This window comes from Manacus candei, unplaced genomic scaffold (assembly GCF_025592945.1).
Source record: "Manacus candei isolate 608988 ecotype Guabito, Panama unplaced genomic scaffold, ASM2559294v1 h1tg000106l, whole genome shotgun sequence".
Taxonomy (NCBI): Eukaryota; Metazoa; Chordata; class Aves; order Passeriformes; family Pipridae; genus Manacus; species Manacus candei.
Genome location: NW_026138154.1, coordinates 587,785 through 615,451, shown reverse-complemented (window position 1 = coordinate 615,451; position 27,667 = coordinate 587,785). Strand labels below are relative to the sequence as shown.

The following is a 27,667-nucleotide window of genomic DNA, read 5'->3' as shown; positions in this document are numbered from 1 at the left end:
CCCTTCCAGCTTGGCTTGGTCCCCTGGGAGCCCCGGGATGGGGTGACAAGGGCCATGGGCCCCATTTGGCTGCCCGCTGCATCCCCGTCCCCGCGCAGCGCTGCCGCTCCGCTGACGCAGACCCCGGTGGGGTTTCAGAGGTTTATTGGCATTAAGCTTAAATCTGTTCCTAATTGACTGAAATGGAACCAAAATAAGGCTGGTTTGAATCAAAATTGGAGCAGGCACTGGGCAAACCCCAACAGCCTCCAACCAGCCCCCCCCTCGTGGCTCCCCAAGGATGGAGCCCTCCCCGTGCACCCGCACGTGGATCCCCGGGGAGAAAACGGCCAGAATCGCTTCCCGGGGGGCACTGCGGCGAGGCTGGGGGTCACCCGGGAAGCCCCCACTGCCCCTTTCATCCCAGAGGCTGCCCTGGCTGGCAGTTGAGGAACAAAGTCCCCGTGTCCCCCCTGGCCGGGCAAGGCCGGGGGGTGCCCTCGCTGCCGTGGGGCGCGGGGGGCCGCGGTCCGGGGCCAGCAGCACGCGAGGGGCTCCCGGGGCTGGGCCAGCCCGGCCCCCCAACCTCACCCCAGCCCGGCCCCCAGGGCTGCGGGGCCGTGCTGCGCCCCGGCCGCCTCCCTGCTCCCCCACGGCGGGGCCGGGGCGGGCGCGGGTGGTCCCGGGTGGGCGCCGGGCGCCCCGTCCCATCCTGCCGGCGCTCGGTCCCCCGCGGGCTACAACTTATCGCCGGGAAGAACCTGCGGAGAGGAGCAGAGCCCCGCGTCGCCCCGGGGTCGGCGTCACCCCCCAGCATCCCCGGGGGGTGAGGGGGGTCACCCCACGTCCCACCCCCCCCCCCCCGTTCCCACCCAGCCGTGGAGAAGAAGTGCGAAAAGGCTCCTTACCTACCTGGTTGCGTGTTTTGTGCGATTTCTGCAGCCACACGCGCCACTGGTCGTAGAGCTTGATGCCGAGGTTGGAGCAGCCGTAGGCGTGTTTCTTCACCCACCCGAAGAACTGCTTCAGCTCCCGCCGCAGCGTCGTGTTCTGCTCCCCACCTTTGGGGTCGCAGCCCCCCGCCCCTCGCTCTGCGGGGACAAGGGGGTCAGTGCAGGGACCAGGGGGTCAGTGTGAGGACAAGGGGGTCAGTGCGGGGACAAGGGGGTCAGTGCGGGGACAAGGGGGTCAGTGTGGGGACAAGGGGGTCAGTGTGGGGACAAGGGGGTCAGTGCGGGGACAAGGGGGTCAGTGCAGGGACCAGGGGGTCAGTGTGGGGACAAGGGGGTCAGTGTGGGGACAAGGGGGTCAGTGCCATGGGGGGGAAGAAGTGCCTCAACCTCCCCCTGGTGAGTAACGAGGGGTGAGAGCAAACCGAGCTGGTTTTGGCTCCCGGCTGGGGAAGCCACGCTCCAAACTGGCTCCTTTGCAAGAAATCCAGGTGCTGGGCACGGAGCGGGGAAGGGCCCCCCTGCACGCCCTGGGGGGGGGAGCACAGCACCGTCGGCACCCCCCGAGCGGCGCCGGCGGCACTCACCGCTGCGTGGGGTGGAGGCGGCGGTGGGATTGCTCCAGTCGCTCCAGATCCCGGCTTTCTTGGAGCCGTAGATGCCGAAGGGATTACAGCGCACCTGGACGAAGTAGACGGTGCCGGGGCGCAGGCCGGCCAGGCGGCAGGACGTCTGGTTGCCCACGTCATCCACCACCTGGGGAGGGAGGAGATCATGGGAGCGCCGGCGCGGGGTTGGCGATCACACACCGGCACCGGCGCCGCCGGCCCACCTTCCACTCCGAGCTGTCCTCCACCCGGTACTGGATCTGGTACTTGGCTTGGAAGAGGAAATCCTTGAGGGCCGGCGGGGAGCTCCAGCGCACGCTCAGCTGGTCCTCCAGGTCCCCCACGCGGCTGACGTGCACGTCCGACGGCGGGTCGGTGGTGACTGCGGGGACGGGGCCGCGGGGGTTAAGGAGCCGCAGATGTAAAACCCACTCGGAGCAAACAGCCTAATTCGATTAGGAGCAATTCTGCTCACATATCGCCCATTTCCTGCTGCCCCCCCCTTCCGCCCCATCCCGGCGCTGAACCCTCCCCTCCAGCTCCCTCCCGCTCCCCGCGGGGTCACCAGTGACACGGTGACGCAGTGACGTGCCCGGCGTGGCTCACCCACGTTGAGGATGTCCAACATGACGACGTCGGACACGGCCACCCCCAGCCGGTTGGACGCCTCCACCCAGATCTCGTAGGGCGTGAAGAGGGCCAGGTCCTTGGGGATGCGGCAGGAGTAGGGCCCGGCCGTGTGATATTCCTGGCAGGTGTTGTCCCGGCCGTACCACCTGCGGGCAGGGCGTGAGCGCCGGCACCGGCACCGCCGGGAGCTGTGGGTGCTCACCCGTCCCCGGAGGAGCCGCTCCCACGGCCCGTTTATCTGCCATTCCACGCTGCTGGAATTGTGTTACCAGCCCCACGGCTCACCCAGCGGTGCCAACTCAACCAGGGCCATGGCGGCTTCTCACCCTCCTCCTCCTCCTCCCCAGCAGCGTGACACCCAAAAAACTCCTCACAGCAGCACCACCCCCAAACAGGGGCCAGCCAGGAGGCCTCGGGCACCACATTCCCTGTTTCCCATTAAATCCCATGCCGGTGTTTTTAACAATAACCGGAATTAAGGTGAACACCCACCTGAGCTTGTACTTGAGGGTGTAGTTGGTGTGCAGGAAGGTCTCTCCTTCTGTCCCCGGCGCCCACTTGCAGGTCAGGTCCTTCATGTTTTTGGACCAGCAAGTGATGTTGACCGGTTTTTCTGGGGGTACTGGGAGACAAAAAAAACAAAAACAAGAAGTTCTAGAGCCATTTTTTTTCAGCCATGGCAACCCAAACCCCAAACCCGAGCCTCATTCCCATCTAAGCCTCTGTATTCCCGGGGGACGTAGCGACCCAAAAAAACAACAAATCCAAGGGCCGCATTCCCCGTCCCGATCCTGCGTTCCCGGGGCGTCAGCGTCGTCCTTTCATTTTAAAAATAGCCCCGGAGATAAAAATCTTACGATTATTGATTCGGACAAGCGGCGTTTTATTTTCGCCAAAAACAGCCCTCTCTCCTGGCCTGGGGAGCTCCGAGCGGAGCAGCTTTGGCGAGAACCAAGGGGGGCGTCCCGGGGAGCCCCCCGAGACCCCGCGAGGGGACGCGACCGCCGCGCCGACGTACGTCCAACGTAAAGGCAGGAGCCGGCCAAGATGCCGCCGTCTCTGCTGTGGCACACCAGGTTGTCCCCCGACTGCTGCCTGGAGCCGTTGAGGCGGGCGAGGGCCACGCTGAGCGTGGAGGGCCCCAGGGCGGCGTAGGAGGCGGCGGGAAGGCGCCGCCCGTTCAGGGTCCAGTACAGGTCCTCGGCTTTCAGCGGAAAGTCCGGGCTGACCGTGCACGTGGCGACCAGCGAGGAGCCGATCAGCAGGGTGGGGTCTTGGGGGGAAATCACGGCGGGGTCTGCAGCCGGAGAGACAGAGAGCAGGGGGGGAACAACGTCAATTAGGGGGGTAAATATGGCTTTTGGAATGCCTTTTGGGTCTGGTTTAGGTGATTTAAGGGCGTTTGTTGTCCGTCTTAGGTAACTTAAGTACATCTGTGTGTCTTCTGTATTCATTTAAATGAGATTTGTACCTATGTAAATGCATTTTATACCAATTTAAATGCGTTTTATACCTATTTGAATATGTTTCATACCCGTTTAAATACACTGTTTATCTATTTAAATGCATTGTTTATCTGTTTTCCGTTTAGCTAGATCATCCTATCTGTTTTATATAGATTTAAACTATCGCATATCCAAGGTCAATTTAAACCACTGCATGTCTATCTTGGGTCAATTTAAACCACTGCATATCTATCTTGGGTCAATTTAAACCATTGCATGTCTATCTTAGGTCAATTTAAACCATTGCACATCTATCTTGGGTCAATTTGAGTCATCACGTGTCCATTTCAGATCAATATCTATTTTATGTTGATTTAAATCATGGCATCTCTATTTTACATCAATTTGAATACATTTATATCTATTTTACATCGATTTAATGATGTTTGTATTGAAGGTTCCAAATTTGTATCTGTTTTATGTTGATTTAAGTACGTTTTATATCTGTCCTTTGTCTATGTGCATCTTATATCCATTTTATATCTGAAGGCATTTGATATCTCTTTTATATATATTTAAATAGGTTTTATCTCTGTTCTATATCTAAACACACATCTAGTCCACATCTAAATACACATCTATTTTTATCTATTTAAATACACTTGATATCTACTCTGATACCTAAATACATTTCCTATCTACCTAAATACTTTTAATATCTATTTTAATATCTATTTTATGCCTTTCTAAGTGCTTTTTATGCCTATTTTAAGCCCTTTTTTTTTTTCCCTCCAGGGCTGGGGCAGGACTGGGTTGTGGCTTTGGAAGTTTGTCGGGACAAAAAGATTTCAAAAGCAACTCTGGAAAAATCTAAGGGATTCCCCCCCCCTCCTTTTCCAAGGGCCGGCATTCCCACCTGGATCACACCAGCGAGGGCCGGGAAGTTGCTTCATCCCACTCATCCCAACCACGCGCCATCGAACCCCCTCGCCTTGGGAAAACCCCTCCCCACACCCCGCTTTATCCCAAAACTGCTCCACCGCGAGGCTTCCAAAGGCTCCGGGGTGTTCCGTGTCCGTCAGCCTTATCGGCTCCATCCGCACGCGCCGGGCTAATATTCCCAAATTACCTCCCGGAAAGTGCCGCGACCTCCCCTCCCCTCCGACCTCCCGGCCCCGATCGGCTTTCAGCGCCCGCCGCCCGCCCCGGCTCCCACCCCGCATTCCAAGGTCCTCGTTGTGCCGGAGGGATCCCGATGAGGGGTCCCTGCCGCTTCCCCCGGCTCCCACCCCGCATTCCAAGGTCCTCGTTGTGCCGGAGGGATCCTAATGAGGGGTCCTCGGGGGTTCCTCCGGCTCCCACCCCGCATTCCAAGGTCCTTGTTGTGCCGGAGGGATCCTAACGAGGGGTCCCTGCCGCTTCCTCCGGCTCCCACCCGGCACAATTAGTGCTCCAAGAGCCTCGTTATGCCCGAGATACTTAATTAGGGGTTCCTGCTCTGCTTGGGGGAGGCTGGGGAAGTGGGAGGAAGGGAATCCAGGGGGAAAAGCATCGGGGGGACGGTGGTGTGGGGTACCCCAATCATCCCTGGGTTGGTGCTGGATACTCTGGGGTGCCCCAGACATCCATGGATTGGTGCTGGATACTTCGGGGTACCCCAAACATCCATGGGTTGGTGTTGGATATTCTGGGGTACCCCAAACATCAGTGGATTGGTGCCAGGTACTCCAAGGTGCTCTGAGTCCCCATGGATTGGTACAGGCACCCCAAACATCCAGGGAGTGGTGCCAGGCACCCCATGGGTTGGTGCCGAGTCCCTTGGGGTACTCTGAGTGCCCGTGGGGTGGTCGGGATACCCGGAGCATCCACGGGCAATACGGATCCACCCCCCAGAACAAACCCTTCCCAAGGCCAGCGAGGCCTCCAAAAAAACTCATCCCCCGGCTCTGCCAACGAGCCCATCCTGCTCCAGCTCCTCCACGAGCCGAGCTCGGAGCTGCTCCGGCTCTGCTCGTAACAGATCTGCCACTCCAAGCCCTGATTCTCCCAAATCTTAATCTAAACAGCCCCAGAAACACACACGAGCACCGAAAACCAGACACGTTTCCCGTTCTCCGAGCGGGACCCTCTGGAGGGGCCAATTTTCTCTCTCTATTTCTTTTTTTTTTTTTTCCTGGATTTTTTCTTTTTTTCCCCCCTCCTTCAAGCAGGAGCCTCTGGAGGGGCCAATTATATATAAATATATATTTATTTTCTTTTCCCCCGGATTTTTTCCCCCCCCCCCTCTGCTCTGCGCAGCCACGGAGCTGAACATGTGTTTTAAAAGGGAAAAGTGTGAAGTTTTCCGATCGGAGGGTAAAAGGGCCGGGGAGAGAGACACAGGCAGCCTGTGGAATGTGCAAGTTGCAAGGAAAATACCTGCTTGGGGGGTTTTATGGCTTCTCTGTTGCAAAAAAAAAAGAAAAAAAAATTGCTGATCAGGTGCTAAGTAATGCTATAAAGTAAAACCACATTTCCAAGGTGTCGGGAACGTTTATGCTTTTCTTCCGAAGGGCCGGATTTCATTTCAGTTTTATATCGGAGGGTTTTTTTTTTAAGGAGTTGGGGAAAGAAAAGGGAAAAAAAAAAAAAACCGACCCGAATCCTCTCCGATAAGTGTCGGAGATCACGCAGTTAAAAAGGATTTATAGAGCTGTGCAGGGGTCCAAAGAAAAAGAGAAATAATTGCCTTGAAGAACAAAAGGGAATTTGGGAAGCTCTGAATTCCACAGGAAAAATAAATTTAAATATATATCTCTTTAGAGCTCTTCTAAAGCCCGAGCAACGAGGCAGACACGACACGCAGAAATGCTCTATCCCTCTCTTCCACCCCGTTTTCCACTCTTTCTTTCCCCCCCTTTTCTCATCTCCGACTGGCATTTCTCGTGCCCATCCCTGGGCTCGAGGAGGGATTTATAAAAAGCCCAGGCATTCCAGCGCGGCCGAGCTGCACCGAGGGGAAACTTTCACTCTCTAAAAGGACATTTGGCTTCGCCTTCCCCAGCGCCGCACGTCGAGGGGGCCGCGGGGCGAGCGCTGCCCCGGACCCCCGTGGGGATGGGGGGAACGGGGGGTCCGGGGAGGGCGAATCCGGCACCGGCTGCCCCCGACCGGGAGGAGAAAGGTACGGGGTCACCCCCAACGAGGGGCTGGCCGCGGCCTCGCCTTGTTCCCGGCGGGATTAAACCCTCCAGGCAGCGGGGTGGGCACTGGGGTGGGCACCGCTCCCGGTGGAAACCCACCGGGGTTCGGCCGCTGGCGTTAACGGCCCCCGAAGGGATTTTTGGAGCGATTTTCCTCCCCAGCCTCCGTCGCTCCGGCAATTCGTGCCCCAAATTAGCGCTCTCGAGACTCCCCCCCCTCGAGGAGGACTCGGGGGGGTCGGGGGGTCCGCCCGCGGTGTCCGGGCCCCCGCGGTGTCGCCGGGGAGGGGACGCGGGAGCCGCGGTGGCTTTTCCTTGGCGGGTCCCGTTTGCGCGTCGGGGCGAGGAACATCCATCGCCTTGAGAAATTCCCATCATAGGGAGGAAGCCAAACTTCCTGCTGCGGGGAGCGGGATCTCGCCTCCCCCCGGCTCGGGGGGGCGACGAGGCGGCGGGTGGTGGGACGGGGGGGCTCGGTGGCGTTTAGGGCTCCGAGGGGAGGGGGGAAGAAGCCCCCCAGTGTGTCCCCTCGCTTGGCGAGGGGGGACCCCGATCCCCGCGGGGCTGAGGCCGCCCACAGCTCAGCCCACAGGTGGCACCTCCCGGACCTGCCACCGCCCGCTGGGACCCCCAAACTGGGCATCACTGCGGAGCCCCGCCGAGGGACTGATTTATTTTTGGGAGGGGGGCTCGAGGGGTGGTCATTGTTCTCCGTGGGGGAAGGAGGGAGATCCCTATTGTTCTGGGTGGGAAAAGGGGATTCATTGTTCTCTGGGATTGGGAGGGGGGCGGGTCTCGGGGGACAAGGGGGGACCCCGTTGTTTTAAGGAGAAGGAGTGGGGGGTCTCAGAGGCTTTGGGGGGAGCAAAGGGGGGTGACTGCTCCCGGGGGTGGGAGGGGGTCGCGTGGGGAAGGGGTTCGCTATTGTTCTCCGGGCCGAGGCCGGGGGTTTCCATTGTCCTGGGTGGGGAATGGAGCCGCGTTGTTCTGCGGGAGGGGGGGGCTGGACGGCGGGGAGGGGGCACAAGGGGGGACCAGCCCTTCCCAGGGAGAGGGGTCCCTCTTCTCCGTGAGGAGAGGGAACACTCGCTGCTCCGGGGGAGGGGGGTTCCCCTGCTGCTCTCGGGGATGGGGGGGAGCAAAAAAAAAGGTTCCTCTATTGTTCTCTGCGGAGAGAAGGGGCGGGGGGGTCCCGGCTGGGCTGCGGGGACGGGGAGGAGGGTTCCCGGCTGCCTGTCGGGGGGCGATGGGGGGTCTCGGCCGCCCTCCGCGGGGGGGTCTCCGTTCCCCTCCACAGGAGGCGAAGCGCAGCCCCGAGGTGTGACCGGCGGTGTCCCCGCGGCTCCCGGGACCGCTCCGCATCCCGGGGCCGGGGGGGACGGGACACGCGGGAGGGAGCGGGGGAGCCCCGGGGGGCTCCGCACGCCGGGGCCGGGGAGGGACGGGCCACACGGAGCGGAACGGGAGAGCCCCGGGGGGCTCCGCGCAGCGCCCGCCTGGCCCCGACGGGACCCCCGCCCGCCCCGCGCCCACCTTGCGAGAGCCGCCCGGTGCTCCCGGTACTCACAGGCGAGCGGGTCGGCGCGGGCGAGGCGCGGGCAGAGCAGGAGCAGCAGCGGGAGCATCGGGAGCGGCGGCGGCGGCGGCATGGCCGGCTCCGGTGCCCGTCGGTGCCCGGGGCGGCGGAGCGCACCGGCACGTCCGGGGAAGTCCCGAGCAAGTCTGAGCAACCCCCGGTTACCAAAGCCCCAACTGCCGCCCTGGCCCCGCCCCGGGACCGCCCCCGGGGGGGCAGAAAGCCACCGGCCCCGCCGCCCCCCCGCCCCGCTCCGGTACCGGCCCCGGGACCTGCCCCGGGACTGGCCCCCGCCCGGTGCCCGCTGCCGCCGGGGGATGCCGGACCCCCCACCCTACCCCGCCCCGGGGCCGGTGTCCCGCTCCCCCCGACCCCCCCGGTAGGTGAGTAAGAGCCTCCCCGGGGCCGCCGGCCCACGGGTGACTCACGCGCGGCCGCCACGGACCCTCCCGCGCCCCCGGGGCCGCTCTCGCCCCTGTACCGGCCCCCCCCTCCCGCGGGCTCCCCCCGCTCGAAGCGTCTCTAAGATCCAAACCCTTGTCATTACTTATTTTTGGGGTGAAAACGGGAATGTCATCCCATAAATCCCGGTGTTTTCTATGGAATCCATCATCTCTGTTTTTTCCTCCCCAAAAACCCCCAAAAGCGGAAAAAACACCCCGAGTGGCTCCAAGTCCCCCCAGACCGTGTCTGCATTTGTCCCCAGGGGTCCCAGGGGTGGTGGCACTTCCGGCTGTGCCACCAGCACCAGGGCAAAGCCACCCACTTGGGCACCCCCCAGTGTCCCCTCCTGTCCCCCTGCCCGGGGTCTCGGTGGCACTGAGAGCTTTGCAGATCCCCAGACGGGTCACAGACCCCCAGGACAGCAGGTCCTGGTCCGTGGCAAGGCCACTGTCCCCAAGCGTGGCATGTCCCCAGCTGTGAGGACAGGGAACATCATTCCCTGCTGGACACGGAGTGTGGAGGGTGGCAGGGGACACCTGGGTGGCCTTGGATGCCCCACAGTCGGGGGCGGGGGGGGCTGAGCCCCGCTGTCACACGAGGAAGGGGGGGGGGGTGACACTGCGTGGGGCTCCGAGGTGTTGGGCACCAGCGAGGGATTGCAGGGATTAGGAAACACAATAAAAGAACGAGAGGGGGAGGGAGCCCGAACAATGCCTTTTCCCATCGTCCTGTTTTTTGGAAGCTTCCGAACTGTTTTTGTTGAAATTTCCCAAAAATGTCAGGCTCCGGGAGCCACCCAGCCTGAGAAACTTCAGCCCCAGCGGCCGCAGTCTGGCCGAGTGAATCACGGCCGCCCCGGGGCTCTGGCGGCCGCCCGCGATCCCGACCCACCGCCCCGATCCCCCCGGGCAGCCACCCCGGGACCGGAGCCAGCGGTGGGTGCTGGGAGCGGGGAGAAGGAGAAATCCCCCTCCCCTGGAGCTGGACTCGGGACCAGCAGCCGCCCCGGCTGCCCACCTGCACTGCCCACCCCCCTTCCCCCATCTGCTGCCTCCAGCCCCCGGCCGAGCTCCTCGGCTCGCACCCGGAATGTGGGATTGAGCGCCGTGGCTCTGGGAAGCAGGGATGGGGGGGACCCCGGGGAGGGGTGCTGGCAGAGGGGACGTGGCAAAGGCGTCACCAGAGAGTGGCTTGAGGCTGTGCTGGGGGGCACAGGGGGGCACAGTGGCATCAGGAGGGGAGGGGAGCCTCGGATCTCCCCGGTGTCACCTGGGACGTGCCACAAGTGGCACAGGGACATTTGCTCTCCCCGCCCCGCGGCAGCACCTGAGGCTGTGGGATGGGCACAGGGCGGGGGGACAAACCCAGCCCCCTGAAGCCCTGGCAGTGCCAGGGGGGTGTCCAGCTCCATCCGGGAGCAGCCGGAGGTGGCCGAGCCGCTGTCTCTGAGTCAGCGCCTCGGCCGCTCAGTGGCAGCTGTGGTCAGCTCTGCCCTTTGACAGTGACCTTTAAAGCTGCTCCCTCAGCCCACGGGCCAGTCATGCTCACAGGCACCGGCCAGAGGCAGGATCTGTGCCCGACCCCCCCCTCGGACCCCCGGCCCGGGCCGTCGGCGTCAGCACGGGGGTCCCGCGGGGCCGGCGCGGTCCGGCTGCCCCCCCGGCGTGGCTCCGTTCCCAGGCCCTCCTTGCCCTGTCGTGGTGCAGGATCTGGCCAGGGGGACCAACTCCCTGCTCTGCCCAGGCGGGGTGTGACTCCCCTCGGGCGGAGCTGGGTGACCCCGGTGACATCCCCAAACCCGCGCGGAGCATCCTCGGTCCAGCTTCCCACCAGCCATCACCTTCCATCATGTGTCACCAGGGCCCTGAATTAATCTAATTACTTGATTTCCCAGCCAGAGCTCGCTCCATAAAATCCTTGGACGGAGACAGCATCTGGCTCAAGGGCCAGGGTGTAAAAAACAAACAAGAAAAACAACCCCAAACCCCGGGAAAAGCGGGAGGAGAGGCTGCCTCGACTGCCTGCATCCTTTTAAAGTGACCTGGGGGAAAAATAAAGAGGCAAGAAATGCAAAGAATCCAGCAGGCAGAGTTTGCTTTCTATTCCTCTCAGTCACATTTCCACATCCATGGGTAATTTATAACCCGCTTAACCCCTTCCCTGCCACCCCCCCCACCCCCTTTCCCTCGGGAGCATCCTCGAGGCGGCCGCACCTTCCCTCCTCTGTTTGCTTTGGGAAGCACAAAGAGTCCCACGGTGGGGTTTGAGGAGCTCTAGAGGAGGGGGGGGGGAAACGTGGTTGATGTCAAGGGGGTGCTCGAGCACCAGGGATGGGCTCAGCGGGATCGGGACATGACGTGACAGGTCCCCTGCCAGTGGAGGGGGGACCCTGGGGACATCTCAGCCGGCACGGGGTGGGGGGGTGGGGGGAAGGCTGTGCCTTCCCGAAAGGCTCCGGGAGGGGGGGAAAAATGTAGGTCAGTAGTGATAAATGCAAAAGGCATCGAGTGTTTCTGGAGAGGGGAGGAGGGAGGGCAGCAAATATTTGCCAACTTGAGTGGTTTTTTTACCCTGGAAAGGCTTATTTTTAATTATTACTTTTTCCCAGGAGGAGGTGAGCGGCCGGAGCGCGGGCCGGTGCCAGGGGCTCGAGGTGCGGGCAGGTGCGGCGGGAGGGAGGGAGCGGTGCCCACCGGCCGCTCCACCCGGGGGATTCCCGCTCCCCCCGCGGGGCTCCGGGCTCGGGCTCCGTGTCTTTCCCTTGCCAGGGAAACCCCACCTGCGGCGCGGGGCCGTGATTTACGGCGACAGCCCCCAATCTACCCCATTTTCTTGGCCATTCGTCAGCGGTGCCGGACCCGGGGCTGGCGGGGCTCCAGGAGGGGGAAGGGGGAGCGCAGCGCCCTGGCAGCCCCGCCAGCCCCGGCCGCAGCACATTTTCTCCCGGCCCTGCTTTGATTAACAAGATGAATAAGCTGGCGGGGCGAGGAGAGGCCCCGCTCCCCGCTCCCGGGGGGGGTGGGGGGGCACGGGGTGTGCTGCCCCAGCCGCCCCCAACCCCTCTCCCCCTGCCCCAGGGTGTCCAGCACCCCTCAACCCTGAGCTGGGACAGGGAGACAACCCCCCCCTTCCCCCTGCCGGGGTCTTGCCATGTGTTCCCCATTAGGGCTGGAGGTTAACAAAGCCCCCAACCCTCCTCCTCCTCCCTCTCCTCCCCCCAGGGCTGCTTTGGGGTGCTGCCATAAATAAGGGTAATGGGCAGGGCAGGGGTGAGAGGGGGGCCCGGGGCCCAGGAGGGGCTTTTGATGTCCTTTAAACCCCGGGGAATCGCAGCTGTAAATTTGGGGTGTCAGGGAGAGCCCGGTGCCCTGCTGGGGGGCCCTGCAGAGGGAGGGCGAGGTGGAGGGTGGCACAGCTGGCTGGGGACACAGCCCTTTGTCCCCTCCTGATGGGATGGTCCCTGTGCGGGCAGCCCTGACCCTCTGGGTGCCACCAGTGCCAATGTGCCCCCCTGGTCCCCATGTCGACCCCCCAGTCCCCCTGCTCTCCCCAGTCCCTCTGTGCTGCTGGTGTCAGCGTGGCCTCCAGTCCTGATGTGCCCCTCTGATCCCTGTGCATTCCCCTGGTCCCCCTGAACCCTCCTGCATCCCCTGGTGCCCAGGCATTCCCAGTCCCTGTGCATTCCCTGGTCCTTAGGCCTCCTCTCCTCCTGTATCCTGGGGTACCCCTGCATTCTCTGGTGCCTGAGCATCCCCTGCTGCCCGGGCATTCCTCTGTCCTCTTCCACCTCGAGGTACCTCACATCCCCCAGTGCCAGGGCATCCCCCCATCCTGCATCTCAGGGTATCCCACATCCTCCAGTGCCCGGGCATCCCCCTGTCCTACATCCTGGGGTGCCCACATCCCCCAGTGCCAGGGCATCCCATTGTCCTGCATCCCAGGGCACCCCACATCCCCCAGTGCCTGGCATTCCCCCCCTCCTGCATCCCTGGGTACCCACATTCCCCAGTGCCCGGGCATCCCCACGTCCCGCATCCCCGGGTACCCCCGCACACCCCAGTGCCTGGCATTCTCCCCCCCCTGCATCCCTGGGTACCCACATCCCCCAGCGCTCGGGCATCCCCCTGTCCTACATCCCGGGGTGCCCACATGCCTGGCATTCCCCCCTCCTGCATCCCGGGGTACCCCCATCCCCCAGTGCCCGGGCATGCCCACGTCCTGCATCCCCGGGTACCCCCGCACCCCCCGCATCCTCCCGCCCCCCGCCGGTGCCGGTGGATCTGCGGCAGGGCTGCGGCGGCTCCCCCCGCCCCCGGCTCCCCCCGCCCGGCGCACGGCGCGTCACGGCGGGGCCGGCGGCGGCGGCGGCGGCGGCGGCGGTGGCGGTGGCGGTGGGTTCGCTCGGCTCCGCTCGGCTCCGCTCCGCTCCGCGCCCGCCATGGCGGCCCCGGCCCGCCGGCCCCGGGCCCTGCTCGCCCCCCTCGGCCTGGCCCTGCTCGCCGCCGCCGCCGTCGCCGCCACCGACCCCTTCTCGCCGCAGCTGGGGGACACCGGCGGGTGCCGCGGGCAGTGCGGCCGCAGCCTCCCGAGCCGGGCCGCCGCCGTGAGTCCGGGGCACCGGGGCACCGGGCCACCGGGGTACCGGGGTGCCGGGGGCGTGGGGAGCATCAGGAGCATCGGGAGTACCAGGAACATCGGGGCATCGGGGAGTACTGGGGGTGTGGGGAGCATCAGGAGCATCGGGGGCACCAGGAGCATCAGGACACTGGGAGGTACTGGGGGGGTGGGGAGCATCAGGAGCATTGGGGATACCAGGAGCATCGGGGCACTGGGGGGTACTGGGGGATACCAGGGGCGTGGGGAGCATCAGGAGCATTGGGGGTACCAGGAGCATCGGGGCACCAGGGGGTACCAGGGGGTACCGGGGGCGTGGGGAGCATCAGGAGCATCGGGGGCACCAGGAGCATCGGGGCACTGGGGGGTACTGGGGGGTACCGGGGGCCACTGGGAGCATGGGGAGCATCAGTAGCGTCAGGGCTACCACGAGCATTAGGGGAGGTACCTGGAGCAACGGGGGTACTGGGGGGCACTGGGGGCATGGGGAGCATCAGTAGCATGGGGGCACTGGGGGTACCGGGGTTACTGGGGGCTACTGGGAGCACGGGGAGCACCAATAGAATCAGGAGTACCAGGAGCATCGGGGGCACTGGGAGGTACCAGGAGCAGCGGGGGTACTGGGGGGCACAGGGGGCATGGGGAGCATCAGTGGTGTCATGGGAACCAGGAGCATCAGGGGCACTGGGAGCACTGGGGGTGCCACGGTCATGGTGGGTAGGGGGGGCATGGGGGGCATCAATAGCATTGGAGGTACCCAGAGCATCAGGGGCACTGTGGGGGTGCCATAAGCACTAGGGGGGCCCAGGGGGTACTGGGGGGCACCATGGGCATGGGGATCATCAGTAGTACCTGGTACACTGGGGGCACCAGGAGTATTGGGGACACCCTGGACAGGCATCTGCCCCACACTGGGTCACCTGGGAGCACTGGGAGTGCCACGGGGGGCATGGGGGGTCTCCCCCACCACAGCTTTGGGGTGCCCCCAGTGAGGGCACCCACCCTGGTTTGGGGGGCCTGTACTGGTTTCACCCATCTCCCCGGCTCCCCCTGAGCCTGCACACGCACAGTGACCCCCGTGTGTACCCCCCATTTCCCCCCCAGCGGGTACCCCCCCATGCACACCCCCCAGTGCAGCGCACCCCCCGCCCCTGCCACGGGGCCCAGCTGGTGCCAAGTGCCCCAAAAGACACGGGGGGACCCTCAACGAGGACAAGGCCACGTACAAACCCACCCCGGGGTGCACTCGGGGAGCTCGGGGAGCAGGGCAGCTCCCCCTCCCCCGGGGATGCCACCCCCTGTGTTTGGGGTGCCCTGGCCGCGGTCCTTGGGGCGGGCAGCGCTTCCCGGTGCCCCCCAGCCGGGCGCGGGGGGGTGAGGGGGGGGCCGTGCAGGGGGAGGGTCCGGCGCGGCCACCGGGCTGAGCTCGGTGCCAGCTCCACGCCGCCCTCCTCCTCCTCGCCGCAGGATGCTGTTCTCAACGCCTGTTACCGGGGCTGCCGGCTGTTCTCCATCTGTCACTTCGTGGATGCGAGTGCCGAGCTCAACACGACCCGGGCCGAGTGTGAGGCAGGTGAGGAGCCGGTGGCCGAGCGGCCCCCGCGCCCCAAATGTCCCCCCCCCCGGGGGGATCCCCCACACCCCCCCGGCACCACCGCAACGCCTCCACCCTCCCTGCATCGCCCCGTGCCCCACGGCCAGCGGGGGCAGATGGACACCCCTCGGTGTGAAGGGGGGCCCTGGGGGTGGAGAACCCCCTAACCTGCCCCCCTGCACCCCCTAACCTGCCCCCCTCTCCCCCCAGCGTGTGCCGAGGCCTACGGCAACGCCGAGGAGCAGTTTGGCTGCGTGACCGGGTGCCACAAACAGCTGCCCGAGGTGGAGGGGAGCAGGAAGGAGAAGGTGAGGGGCCGGGGAGATGGGGAGACCCCGTCCTCCAGCAGGAGCTCAGCACAGTTCCTCCTCTCCCTGGGGATGGAGGCTGTGACAGCCCACATGTGCATCCATCCATCCATCCATGCATTCATCCATCCATCCATCCATTCATCATCCATCCACCCATCCCTCCATCCCTCTGTCATCCCTCTGTCTCTCCAGTATCCACCCCTCCATCTCTCCAGCATCCATCCATCCCCACATCCCTCCATCCATGTGGACTGGGGGCTCTGGATGTGCTGGGATGAGCCAAACCACCGCTGTCCCTGCGTGTTGCTTTCATCCAAAGCATGAAAAGCAAATTAACTGGGCTGGACTTGGCTTGGGCCAGGCAGGGTGATCCCAGTGAGTTCCCAGGGCGAGAGGACCTGACCGGGAATCGTGGCAGATTCCCCCAGCTTTGATTTGTTATCCTTCCCAGCAATTAGCACCACTTTCCCCTCTGACATTTAATTAATTCAGCTTTTGGCCAATTAATTAAATTAAACTTTGGCCCAAGGAAGAGGCTTTTGGCTTTGTGCACGTGCAGGCAAAGACGAATCTGTGCCGCGAAAAGCTGCGGCTCCTCCGAAAAACCACTTTGCAGCCTGTTTGTAAGACCTTCCCAGGGTCTGATCCCATTTCCCAGCCCCTCTCCAAGGCCAGGGATGAGCATCTGGGGGCAACTGGCTGCCGGGGAGGGCCCTCACCCCCTTCACCCACCCGAAGCATTTTTCCTCGGGTTCCCAGACGAGCCAGGCAAAGCAGATTTAGCATAATAATTAGATACAGAATCTGACCTATTTATTTCCTGTTTGCTGGTTTGACCGTGCAAGGGGCTGTCGGAAAATGTTGGGAGCCAGTGGCAGGGAGCAGCCAAGCGGATTCCAGCAGGGGATGCTTTAAAAATAACAAACCGCCGCGACGGCCAAGAATCCAGGGCACCGAGAGGCTGCCAGGAGAGCAACGCCCTCGGCACCGCGGCCGCTCCGCGCCCGTTTTCCACGGCACTGGTGGGAGCACAGCCCGGCTGAGGGTGATCCCGCCCCAGGGGCACGGTCCTGGGGCTGGGTGATGACCCCAGGGACCACCCAGTGACCCTCCTGGGGTTGGACTCTAACATTCCTGTCCGTCCATCCGCGGGAGAAGCAGGATGAGGCCCGGATTTGAGTGTCCGGCTCGGCCCGGCCGTGCCCTCGGGGTGGGATGTTGTCCTGCAGGGTGGGTGATGAGGGGACAGCGGTGACACGGTGTCCCTGCTCCTTTGCAGAGCCTGGAGCTGGAGGCACCCTCGTTTTCCCTGTTGGATTTGGTCTCCACCTTCTGCAACGACATCGTCAGCTCCGCCCAGAGCTTCATCTCCTCCACCTGGACCTTCTACCTGCAGGCGGACGATGGCAAAGTCGTGGTGTTCCAGGTGGGGGTGTCCCATGGGCCCTCTCGGGGGGTGCCAAGAGGGGTGGGGACCCCCTCTCTCACCTCCTTCTCCCTCTTTCCCTGCTGATCCAGTCCCAGCCGGAGATGGAGTACCCAGCACCCGAGGCACCGGAGATCCAGCCGGCACAGCCGGCACCGCCGGGATCCAGCCCTCGTGTCCCCCAGCCCCACACAGGTGCAGGGGGGTCCGGGCTGCTGGGGGTGGGGGGCCGGGAGCCTTGGAGCCCTCCTGGCTCCCATCCCAAACAAATTACCCACTTCCCGGGTCTGATTCGCTTCCCACACCCCCACCCACGCAGGGACGGGGCTCGGCACTGGGGACCTGCTCCAGGAGCTGCCGGGATCCTCTGTGCCCCCTCAGCTGGCACAGGGTCCCCAGGGGGATGTGCTGGCAAGGGGATGGGGAGCGCTGGGGGTGTCCCCACATGGATGCCTGTGTTCAGCACTGCCTCTCCCCTCCCAGGCCCCTGGGCGAAGGGGGAGAAGCCCCCCGTGAAGGAGCCGAGGGGCAAAGCCAAGGCGCACCCCCCGGAGCCCCCGCAGCAGGAGCACGACTTCCTTGGCTGCATGTCCAAGTAAGTGGTCTGGGACCTGCTGGATGTGCTGGAGCAGATTCCCCCCAACCCCAGCTCCCACCCCTGCCTGTGCCCTGCCATAAACTGGTCCCTTTTCTTTGGTGGGGGGTGGTGGGGTGCTACAGGCGCTCGGGCCTCCCTCGCTGGATCCTGGCCGCCTGCCTCTTCCTCTCCATCATGGTGATGCTGTGGCTGAGCTGTGCCAGCCTGGTGACTGCCCCCGAGCAGCACGTCAAGACCCAGGTATGGGGGGAGCATAGCCCAAGGGGAGGGTCCCCAACACCCACCGGGGCTGGGAGAGACGCTGCTGTGCAGTGTTGGTGGTGCCCAGCCCGTGTGGGGCTCTCCGTGTGTCCGTGCCGGGTGGGATGTCCCCAGCCAGCCCCGTGGTGTTCCCTGGTGGGGGTGAGGGGGTCCTGTCCCCTGCTCTGGGGCTGCACGGTCGCCTCTGCCTCTCTTCCAGCCTCTGAGCATCAATGGGGACAAGGAGTACCTGGAGGACCTGGGTGGCCCTGGCACCTTCCCGCTGCCGCCCGTCATCGCCGTCACCCTGTGCCCCGCGCACGGGGAGGACCCGGGGCCGCTGCCCCTCAAAGTCGACCTGGACAAGACCATCCTGTAGCACTCTCATCCCTTCCCATCACCTCCCTGTCACATCCCCATCACAATCCCCGTGGCATCATCCCCGATCCCGCTCTGCTGCCCCTCTGGCTGCCCCACATCCCGAGCTCCCAGAGGGGCATCTCTGGACCGGGGAACAAGATCCAGCTGGGTCCCGCTCTCCTCCCCAGGGATGGCCACCATGGAGGAGGCTCCAGGAGCCAGGAGGCTTTGCCTCCTCCACGGATGTGCCGTGCGCTGGGATCCTGGTTTCCACCACTCCAGAGCCAAGAGAGGAGCTGCCAGAGCCGGGAGGCTGGAGGGAGCCCGTCCTCGGAGCAGGACGGTCTGTCTGCTCCCGCCCGGAGCCGCCGGGGCCCCGCAGCCCTCCGGGCATGGGTCCAGTGCTGGGCAGGAGGGAGCCGGCTGCCGTGGGGGATGGAGAGTGTCTGCAGCCTTCTGAGCTTTGGCTCGGCACATCCCCGGCCTCCCACCTTGGGCTGAGCCTCCAAGGCGCCGGCTCCGGCCCTGGGAACTCCCTTCCGCCGGCCGGAGCCGATTGCCTCGGGGAGCCGGAACGTGGCGAATGGATTTGGCGTTGGCAGCCGGACAGGGGAGCGGATCTCGCCGCCTCCGTGCCCACGCGAGGACCCAGCCGGCCCCTTCCCGGAGCTGTGGAGGGGCCCTGGGATGGCTCCTTCCCCTCCTTGCTCCGTGATGCCGTTGGGGCTCCAGCCCGGATGCCAACAGGTTGCTGGTGGGACCAGGAAGGGGGTGAGGTGGCATTTCCCCGGCTTCAAGCTTGGGCAGGAGGTGGGAGCTGCTGGGACGGCTCCATCCTGGGCTCAGCATCCTGTTGGGATGGCTCCTTCCTGGGCTCAGCATTCCTGCCCGGTGCTGGCAGCAGCTCAGCCTGTGGGACTGTGGCTGATGGCAGGACCTGGCAGCAGCCGGTCACCGTGTCCCTGGGCACTCCGGCCAACAGGGACCCCCTCAGCTCACCCCGGCACTGCCCCTTGGCATGGAGGGGTCCCCTCCCTCCCAGTGTGAGCTGAGGCACCTCCCCATGTCCCCACCGTTCTCCATCACCCCTCTTTGTGCATCGTTTCGTGGTTTGATTTGCACAGGCATGTGGTTCCTCGGCCCCCGGCGCCCCACGGGGACACCCCTGTGCCAGAGGGTGGCCCCGCCATCCCCCTGTCACTTAACACATCTGTACAGATTAACTTATTACCCCTGACCCCCCTCAACCCTTGGGTTTCTGGGCTCTCTCTCCGTGTGCCAGCCGCTCCCCGGGGCTGGCGTGGTGGGATGGGGGGGCTCTCATCCCCATCCCCGCCCGTTTCGTGCTGCTCCGTACCACTGTCACCCACACGACATATCTGGGTTTGGGGAGGTGGGTTGGGGGGAGCTGTGTATGTGGGGGGGGTCTCGTGTCCGTTTTGGGGGTACACTTTTCGTTGTCGCTTTTCGGCTCCGTGTGAAGCTCGGTGGAGTCTGTGACGTTCCGGCCACGGCAGAGCTCCCGGTCCCCAGGGCATAAAACTCCAGGGACAGGACGGCCCCGTGGAGCCCTCCCGGCTTCGCTTCCAAAGGGCAAACCCAGCCCTGAGCTGGGAGGGGGAATAAAAGGTTTGTACCAGACCTGGGTGAGTCGCTGGGTGTTGGTTTGATCCCCTGCACCGGGCTGGTGGGAGGGCACCGGGCTGTTCCCAACCCGCCAGCCCGTCTGTGGAAACTGAGCCGGGATGAAACCTCCGGCAAACTGGAGACAGTTCCCTGCTGGGCTGTTTGGCGTGGCCATGGGGTGATGCTCCTCCCTGCTGCAGGACTGGGAGGCTCAAGTGGGAGAGGAGATGCTGTGGGAGCTGCTCCCAGCACCCCTGGGTGGGTGGGCTTGGTGGGTGCTGGGAAGGCGCAGGGTGGGCAGAGACTCATTCACCCCAACACATCTCCCTGCCAGCTGCGAGGAGGAGGAGGAGGAGGAGGCCGGGATGCTGCAGCAGGGAGGGCTGTAGGCACATGGAAAGGTCGGGGAATAAGGGATTTTCCCACTGAAAACCACCCCTCGACACCTGGACGCCCATTTCGAGGGGGTGGGACGTGTCCACCCGTGGGTGTGCCCACCTTTCCCCCGCCGGCACGAGCCAGTCCTGGCACAGCAGCCGCCGAGCTCCTCCCTCCCGTGCCAAACCCGGCAGGAAGGCTCACGCAAGGGCTGCAGCCTCGGTTTTAGCACTTCGGGAGCTCAGCGGGGTCCCGTCCTCGGAGCCAGCAGCGGCGCGGGGCCCCCGAGGAGCTGGGGCTGGCCTTGGCCTCCGCTGCTTGTTTTCCCCGGGATGCAGAGCCAGGGACGTGGAGGTGCTGTGGATGGATGCCGGGGTGCTCCACATGAGTCACGGCCAAAGAAGGATCTCCAAAGGGATCCAAAAGGAATGCACAGAGCCTGGTGTGTTCCCTGCCGGCAGCCTCTGCTGCCGGAGCACGTTCTCTGCCTGGCCCTAAATTGGGGGTGAGATGTCACCCCCTCAGTGCTGGAGGGGAGTGTGGGCACAGTGCTGTGCTCACAGGACAGGCACAGGAGGGTGTTTTCCCTAAATGGAATGGAGAGGGATGGCGTTTCCAGCTTGCTGCCTGGGCGGGAGGATGCTCCGGGCGGCCTTGGTTGTGCAGGGTGGGTGTGGGAGGCAGAGTGGGGGCCATGCCTGCACTTCCCAGCCAGTAATGGGGTGTGGGGGCTGCCACGGGGTCCTCAGCAGGCAGCTGGGTGCCTCGGGGTCCCAAGGTGGGCAGAGGGGGGTGTTGGGGGCTGCCAGGATAAGAGGGAAAGGCTGAGAGATGGAGCCCAGCACTGAGCAGCTTTTGGGGCGGGCACAAGCTGATGGCCCAGGGGCAGGAACTGCCAGGCCCAGGTCACTGAGTGCCCCTCAGACAGCATGTCAGGGGGTGTCTTTCTCCAGAATTTTCCACACATCAGCGCTGAGCCCTGTTACAGGCTGGCTGAGGGTGATGGCAGCAGTTTGCCCTCGACACCCCGCGGTGACGGAGCAGCGGTTTGGGCGCGAGGAGGAGCAAGCAGGGGAACCTCAGGATGGTGCTGCCGGGGGCTGAGATCCCCAGCCCGGAGCTGTCTGCACCCCCCTGCCACGGGCTGGTGCAGAGGGAGGTGGAAAGGCACAAGATTGGTGCAGACAGCTGGCAAACCCTGCCCGCCGCGGGCAGCGGCTCCGAGCGGGTCCCCTCCTGGGATGGGAGCCGGGGCTGCAAACCCTGGACAAGCTCCTCGCCTTTAAACTGGAGTCAGATTCCTTGCTGCTGGCTCGGGGTGCAGGAAACTGTGCCCAGGAGCAGGTGAGGAGGGACCCCCCCTGGAACAAGGAGGAGACGCATGAAATCAGCTGGTTCCACTCCCCCCAGCAGGCAGCCGGGGGGGCTTTTCCAGCCGACGCCTTCTCCTTCTCAGTCCCTCTTTTATTTTTTCACGGGGGAAGCAAAATTCGTGGTGTGTGGCCCCACTGGCAGCGGGCAAAACCAGGCTGTGGTGGAATCACCCCCTCCAGCCCATGCAGGGGCTCACCTCCACGTGCCCACAGTTGCCTGGGTGCATCCACGTGTCTGGCCACAAGGTAGAGGTCCACAAGCAATCACCGATGAGTTGCTGGGGGCTGTGGCAAGAAATGACCTCAAAAAGTGTGGAAAAGCCATCAGTTTGCCCCCCTCACTCCACACAGACCCCTGTGGCATCTCCCCTCTGTGCCATCACTCGGTCTTGGTGCCAGCAGCGGGTGCTGGGGGTCTCGTGTTGGAGGAATGAGGGTCTTCCATGAGAATCCACAATCTGGGTGAAACAGCAGGTTTGAACTCTTGGACGTGGTGGAAGAAGAGCCTGGGCCACTCTTTCAGCTGGGAAAGGATATTTTCTAGCAGCTCCAGCTGCCTCTCGCTGCTCCTGCCAGCACATGGCCGGGATCTGGTGATCTCCTGACCACCCAGAGCTGCAAATTCAGCTTTAACCCCAGTGGAGCTGGGGTTAAATCTCCATTCAGGGATGGAGTGAGGATAAGGACGCAGGGTGGGGAGCTGGAAAGCACCTTCCCAACCCCTCCCGTGGGAGCTGAGCCCTCTCCTTTATAAATGTTCCTTCAAATTCAGCCGGACACCGTCCCAGAGCCACCACAAAGCTCCCGTGGCCTTCAAAGATGGAAAACCCCGCGGTGCTGCTGGAATCCAGCAGGGAAGCACCGTGCCAGGGCTGGCCACCTGGGAAAACACATCCATGGGCTCCCTCTCCCCGTCCTCCCTTCCGTGACCCACCCCGAAGAAGCGGAGCCGCGGGCGATTCGACAGCGGCAAACCCCAAACGAAAAACAATCTCCTGGCGCTAATGGGATTGGTTCTGTCCCTACCACGCACATTCCAGCCCGGCTCGAGGGACCGCCCGGGGTGGAGCGGGGGGGGGGGAAAAGAAGGGGAAGGGTAAGGAAGCCAAATTATTTCCCCGTCTTCAAATGTCAGGGTTCGGCGCGGTGCCGTGGCCGGGCCCGGCGCAGCTGCCGGGCCGCGGCGGTGCCGTGCGGAAAGCGGAGCGCCCTCCCGGCAGCCGGCACGGAGCACATCCAGGCCCGCCAAGTGACATGGATTTTCCATTCCCTGGGCTTCATTACTTCTTGGAAGGCGGGCCTCGCTCGCCGGGCCATGAGGGGCTTCGCTCCGCGCCGTGTTTATTCTCGCGGCCGTGTGTTCTCCTGCCAGGTGAGGAAGCGCAGCCAAGCTGGTCGGGGAAGGCCGGGCCGTGCGGCTGCGGTTTGGCCGCGCCGGTGGGAACCGGGCCCTCCCGAGCACCTGCTCAGCCCCAGGCACTGGAGTTGTCCCTGGATTCACGGGGGTGACACGTGTGCCAGACACTGCAGCACGCGTGGGGGGATCTGCTGGACCAACGCCACCAGCTGACCCGGGGCGTGGCTCCCGCAGGCGTCGGATCCACGCCGGAGTGGAAGGAGCTCAAGATTCATTAAAGAAGGTGTTGAGACTTCCCCCAGGCCACACCCCGCGTGGCTCTGCTCTCTGCTCCCCGCTCACAGTGATTCCTGTGCTTCCCAGAGCAGGTGTGTGTGTTATCCATGCTGGATGAGACATGGATAAGATACCCACCCCACTGCTCCATGGGGGTGGGAGCCCGGGCTGGCTCCATCCCAGCAGGGAAGGGATGCTGCTCACCAGGTGTGTTGTGCTGGAGACGAACAAGTTGGCTCTGAAATTTGGGACCTGCAGGGCTGGTCTGCACCCCGAGACAGTGGGAGCCTACAGAGCCCATCCTGGGGGGCTCAGGCACATCCCACAGGCACATCCCACATCCCTGGGAGTCCCCCGGGGTTGGTGGAATTCTCTGCGGTGGCAACTGGCAGTGGTGGTGCCCGAGGGGGAAGGAGAGGGTGGCTCACCTTCACCAGAGACTGTTTCATCTCCAGGAGATAAAACACCTCCAAGCCTGCCCGTGGCCGTGGGGAGATGCAGGTGGGGTATCCCATGGGGCAGAATAAAAGGGAGGGAGAAGGGCCAGTTCCAGCCCTGGCACAGCAGACACACCCCAGCCCGCGTGCCCGACCCCTCCCTGGGATCACGGGCTTGCCGGGATTACCCAGGGATTAGCAGAGAGCAGCCGAGCAGAAATCCAGAGGGAATAAAACCAGCCAGGAGCTCTGGCACCCAGAAAGCCCACGGCACCCCCTGGACACGCGTGGTGGGTGGGAGGTGGAGCCGGGATCATCCCCAGTGCTCTGTGGAGGCAGGGACAGCGAGGGAGGTCACCACAGCCTCCTCCACAGCCAGAGCAAACAAAGGAGCCCCGAGGATTTGTTGGGCTGGGGAAAGTCTAACAAGAATTGGGAAAAAAAACAAACCCCAAACCCTGGATGTGGCCAGCTCCGTGCCTCCTCCACCCAGCCCAAACCCTGTGGATGCTGGGGCTGGAATTCCCACTCCTGAGCAGGATGAAATGGAGAGGTCGGAGGGAAAGGCAGCGCTGCCAGCTCATGATTTTGTCATTAGTCTCCCAGTGCTGGCCGTGGATTTTAAAGCCCAGCTGTGGGAGCCGTGGGATACACAAGAGCTTGGCTTGCAGAGGAAGGTACATGGATAGACCTCATGTTTTGTAAGGGGAAAAAAAAATCAGTAAAAATATGACTCAAATACATCCCGATGGCGTAAAATGAAGATCAGAGAGAAGAAGAATGTAAATAGTTTGGAGTTTATTCCTTTTTTTCTTTTTCTTTTTCTTTTTCTTTTTTAACCCAGTCCAGTTAGATCTGTGATTTTCCAGGCAGAGCACCGCTCTCCACAGTAGGAATTCCAGGACTGCCTGGATGCAGTGTGTGCACAGGATAAATATATTAAAGTTGTGTGAGTTGCTCAGACGCTGCGCTAACACTGGTCGTAAAATTCACCTTAGATATAAGGCAGGCTGCTTGGGGAAGGGGCTAAGTGCACTCAACAAATAATGAAGAGAAATAAAAATAAATATCAAATGGCCCATAAAATCAAACAATAATGGTAACTAAAAAGTTCCTGGATTTGCTGCCAGAGGTAAAATCCCATCAGCAGCATGAAATAAGAAGAAATACCCCCTCTTGGTTCCTTCTCCACATGACACAAGTCAGCACGCCTGGTCACCAGAGTAGTTTTGGAATACATCTTCCTTCCAGAGTCTTATAAATGCATTTTTCATGCTTTGAGAGACCTTCTGGGGTTCAATTTAACTGGGATCTGGGGAACATGTGAAAGGCATTTACGGCATCCAGCCCAGCCTGGCTTTTCCTGCAGGGGAAGCAGAGGTGTAACGTTCACAGCTCCCACCGCCGCCCCACCTGGGACAGAGAGGGCTGCAGACCTTTGTGGAACAGAAATAGATGCACTTAAAATATCTGTATGGGCCTAAAAATAATAAAGGGAAAGAGTTTGTCTTAACTCTTCTAAAGTTCAGGGTGTGCTGATCATATGGGGAGCAGCTGAGGGAGCTGGGGGGGCTCAGACCGGAGAAAAGGAGGCTCAGGGGGGACCTTCTGGCTCTGCAACCCCCTGACAGGAGGGGGGAGCTGGGAGGGATCGGGCTCTGCTCCCAGGGAACAACAGGACAAGAGGGAATGGCCTCAAGCTGTGCCAGGGGAGGTCCAGGTTGAAAATCAGGAGGAATTTTCCCATGGAAAGGGTGGTCAGGCACTGGAAGGGGCTGCCCAGGGAGGTTTGGAGTCCCCATCCCTGGAGGTGTCCAAGGAACCCCTGGATGTGGCACTCAGTGCTCTGGGCTGGGGGACAAGGGGGGGATCAGGCACAGGGTGGACTCGATGGGCTGGGAGGGCTTTTCCAACCTCAGTGATCCTGGGATTCTGTAAAGTGGCCGCAGGAGGAAGGGGAAGGTGTCATACAAAGCAGAGCCAGTGTCTGGGGAAGCAGGACAAGCGTGAGGTGTCGGTAAGGAGGGGCAGGAGCCCCCAAAAAACCAGCACAACCCACAGAGAGCTGGGTGGGAGCCCCGGTCACTCCTGCAGCTCCAAGTTGCAGAAGGGGACGGGGGTGAAACGCCAGAAAGGCGACGACTTAGACCATGAACGTCCATCCACAGCCTCTCCCACTCTCCCCGTGCTGACATCTCCTCCTCTGTGGAGGTCAGGTCTAAAACAACAAGGCCCCAAGGTCCCGGTCGGGGTCTCCATGTGCTGCAGCAACACAAATAGCAAATTAATAAGCACTGCTTCCCTTTCTCCCCAAGGTTTTACGAGGCTTAATTAATGAATGCCTGTAAAATGCATTTGGGGCTGGGAATGAAATGTGCTGTGGAAATGCCAAATATTTTTAATGCTCCAGCAGATTTAGGTTTAAATAAGAAAAATACACAGCTTCTCCTCCGAAACAGATTGCTCTCCTTGAAGCGAAGAGCTCCAGAACATGAAGTTTTCATCAGGCAAGACTTGAAAGAGTGTTTTCACGGCTTTCCAAGTGCGTTTATTCTCATGTACGAACTCCCCCTTTCCCTTATACAGATGTGGACAGCGAGGCATGGGAAATCAAAGAAATCTACCCCCGGTCGTTGGCAGAGCCAGCGCTACGAATAATTTCCTGATTTCCACTGATGGCTGGAATGCCCTCTGGACCATCCGCTCCCTCCAGATGCTCTCCGGCTTTAAAAATTACACGGACCCCGCCACGCTCGGCCTCGGCTGCGGGGTCGTTTTGGGGGAGAGCTGGGAGGGCTCTGACAGCGACCATGTGTGGGGATGAGGGCGGCGAAGGCGGCTTTGGCACCGGGATGTGCAGCCGGAGCTGCGGCGACATGACTGCACCCTCTGGAGGGTACTGCTGCTCCTGCACAGGGACTGAAAAATATGGTCCATAACGGCCCAGATGGCCTGGCAGGAGGCTTTGTCCCCACAGCGTTGTCCCCACAGTCATGGATGGGCTGGTGGCACACAGGGTGGTCCCTGCAGGTGACACTTCTTGAGTTGCAGGTGACACCCCGAGGGAGAGTGTTAAGCTTTGCCGTGCAGGCTGCGTGGGAGAGCCACCGGCTGCCACCGGATAATGGCCAGCTGGAAGGCACTGGTGGCCTGTGGGGTGGTGACAGACCCCTGGGACCCCTCGGCCGAGGGGCAGTGACAGCCCCAAGTCTCCTCAGCTGTGGGAAGGTGACAGTCTCTGAGGCCCCTCAGCTGAGGGATGGGGACAGACCCCCAAGGCCTCTCAGCCATGGAGGGGTAACAGACCCCAGGATTCCCTCAGCCACGGGGAGCTGACAGACCCCGCGTCCCTTCTGTCATGGGGAGGTGACAGATCCCCTCAGCCCTGGGGAGGTGACAGCCCTTGGGTCCCCTCAGCCATGAAGGGGTGACAGACCCTCGGTCCCCTCAGCCCTGAGGAAGTGACAGACCCCCTCACTCATGGAGAGGTGACAGCCCCTGGTCCCCTCAGCCCTGGGGAGGTGACAGCCCTTGGGTCCCCTCAGCCATGGAGGGGTGAAAGCCCTTGGGTCCCCTCAGCCCTGGGGAGGTGACAGCCCTTGGGTCCCCTCAGCCCTGAGGAGGTGACAGATCTCTGGTCCCCTCACTCATGGAGAGGTGACAGCCCTTGGGTCTCCTCAGCCATGGAGGGGTGACAGACCCTGGGTCCCCTCAGCCATGGGAAAGTGAGAAACCCCCTCAGCCATGGAGGGGTAACAGCTCCTGGGTCCCCTCAGCCCTGAGGAGGTGACAGCCCCTGGTCCCCTCACTCATGGAGAGGTGACAGCCCCTGGTCCCCTCAGCCCTGGGGAGGTGACAGACCCCCTCAGCCATGGAGGGGTGACAGTCCCTGGTCCCCTCAGCCCTGGGGAAGTGACAGATCTCTGGTCCCCTCAACCCTGGGGAGGTGACAGACCCCCTCAGCCATGGAGGGGTGAGAGCCCTTGGGTCCCCTCAGCCATGGAGGGGTGACAGACCCTGGGTCTCCTCAGCTATGGAGGGGTGACAGACCCTGGGTCCCCTCAGCCCTGAGGAGGTGACAGACCCCCTCACTCATGGAGAGGTGACAGCCCCTGGTCCCCTCAGCCCTGGGGAGGTGACAGACCCCCTCAGCCATGGAGGGGTGACAGCCCCTGCTCCCCTCAGCCATGGGGTGGGAGGTGACAGCCCCGGGTCCCCTCAGCCGCGCAGGGGTGACATCCCCCAGCCCCGTGGCAGTGCCAC

General features: G+C 62.8%; 2 protein-coding genes and 1 long non-coding RNA gene across 4 annotated transcripts; 2 read left to right on the top strand and 1 right to left on the bottom strand.

The window, feature by feature from the left end:
• Positions 1-127: 127 nt before the first annotated feature.
• On the bottom strand, positions 128-8,503 carry CRLF1 (cytokine receptor like factor 1). Of its 2 annotated transcripts, none has more exons than XM_051769374.1 (8): positions 8,362-8,503; positions 3,186-3,464; positions 2,660-2,789; positions 2,144-2,313; positions 1,762-1,919; positions 1,517-1,685; positions 888-1,070; positions 128-740 (listed from the first exon to the last, which is right to left on the bottom strand). In XM_051769374.1, the coding sequence occupies exons 1-8, from the start codon at positions 8,441-8,443 to the stop codon at positions 724-726; spliced, it is 1,188 nt and encodes a 395-aa protein (XP_051625334.1). In that variant the 5' UTR covers positions 8,444-8,503; the 3' UTR covers positions 128-723. The 2 variants fall into 2 exon arrangements, with proteins under 2 accessions (XP_051625334.1, XP_051625333.1); XM_051769373.1 differs by having other exon boundaries at positions 892-1,070.
• A 4,722-nt stretch (positions 8,504-13,225) lies between these two features.
• Positions 13,226-19,598, top strand: TMEM59L (transmembrane protein 59 like). The gene is made up of 8 exons (XM_051769256.1): positions 13,226-13,417; positions 14,896-15,001; positions 15,233-15,330; positions 16,613-16,759; positions 16,852-16,954; positions 17,243-17,354; positions 17,480-17,597; positions 17,818-19,598. The coding sequence occupies exons 1-8, from the start codon at positions 13,253-13,255 to the stop codon at positions 17,974-17,976; spliced, it is 1,008 nt and encodes a 335-aa protein (XP_051625216.1). The 5' UTR covers positions 13,226-13,252; the 3' UTR covers positions 17,977-19,598.
• A 7,276-nt stretch (positions 19,599-26,874) lies between these two features.
• Positions 26,875-27,659, top strand: LOC127461507 (uncharacterized). Its single transcript, XR_007900099.1, has 3 exons — positions 26,875-26,925; positions 27,191-27,283; positions 27,507-27,659. It is a non-coding gene; the product is annotated as an uncharacterized LOC127461507 (long non-coding RNA).
• Positions 27,660-27,667: the final 8 nt, after the last annotated feature.

Bases quoted from the DNA above. Each gene is read 5' to 3' on its own strand.
- CRLF1 (XM_051769373.1), bottom strand. From the start codon at position 8,443: ATGCCGCCGCCGCCGCCGCTCCCGATGCTCCCGCTGCTGCTCCTGCTC. The intron at 2,790-3,185 runs GTACGTCGGCGC...TTTGTCTCCCAG, and splicing joins CTCCTGCCTTTACGTTGGAC to TACCCCCAGAAAAACCGGTC. The intron at 1,920-2,143 runs GTGAGCCACGCC...CCGTCCCCGCAG, and splicing joins GTTGGACATCCTCAACGTGG to TCACCACCGACCCGCCGTCG.
- TMEM59L (XM_051769256.1), top strand. From the start codon at position 13,253: ATGGCGGCCCCGGCCCGCCGGCCCCGGGCCCTGCTCGCCCCCCTCGGC. The intron at 15,331-16,612 runs GTGAGGGGCCGG...GCTCCTTTGCAG, and splicing joins AGGGGAGCAGGAAGGAGAAG to AGCCTGGAGCTGGAGGCACC. The intron at 17,355-17,479 runs GTAAGTGGTCTG...GGGGTGCTACAG, and splicing joins TTCCTTGGCTGCATGTCCAA to GCGCTCGGGCCTCCCTCGCT.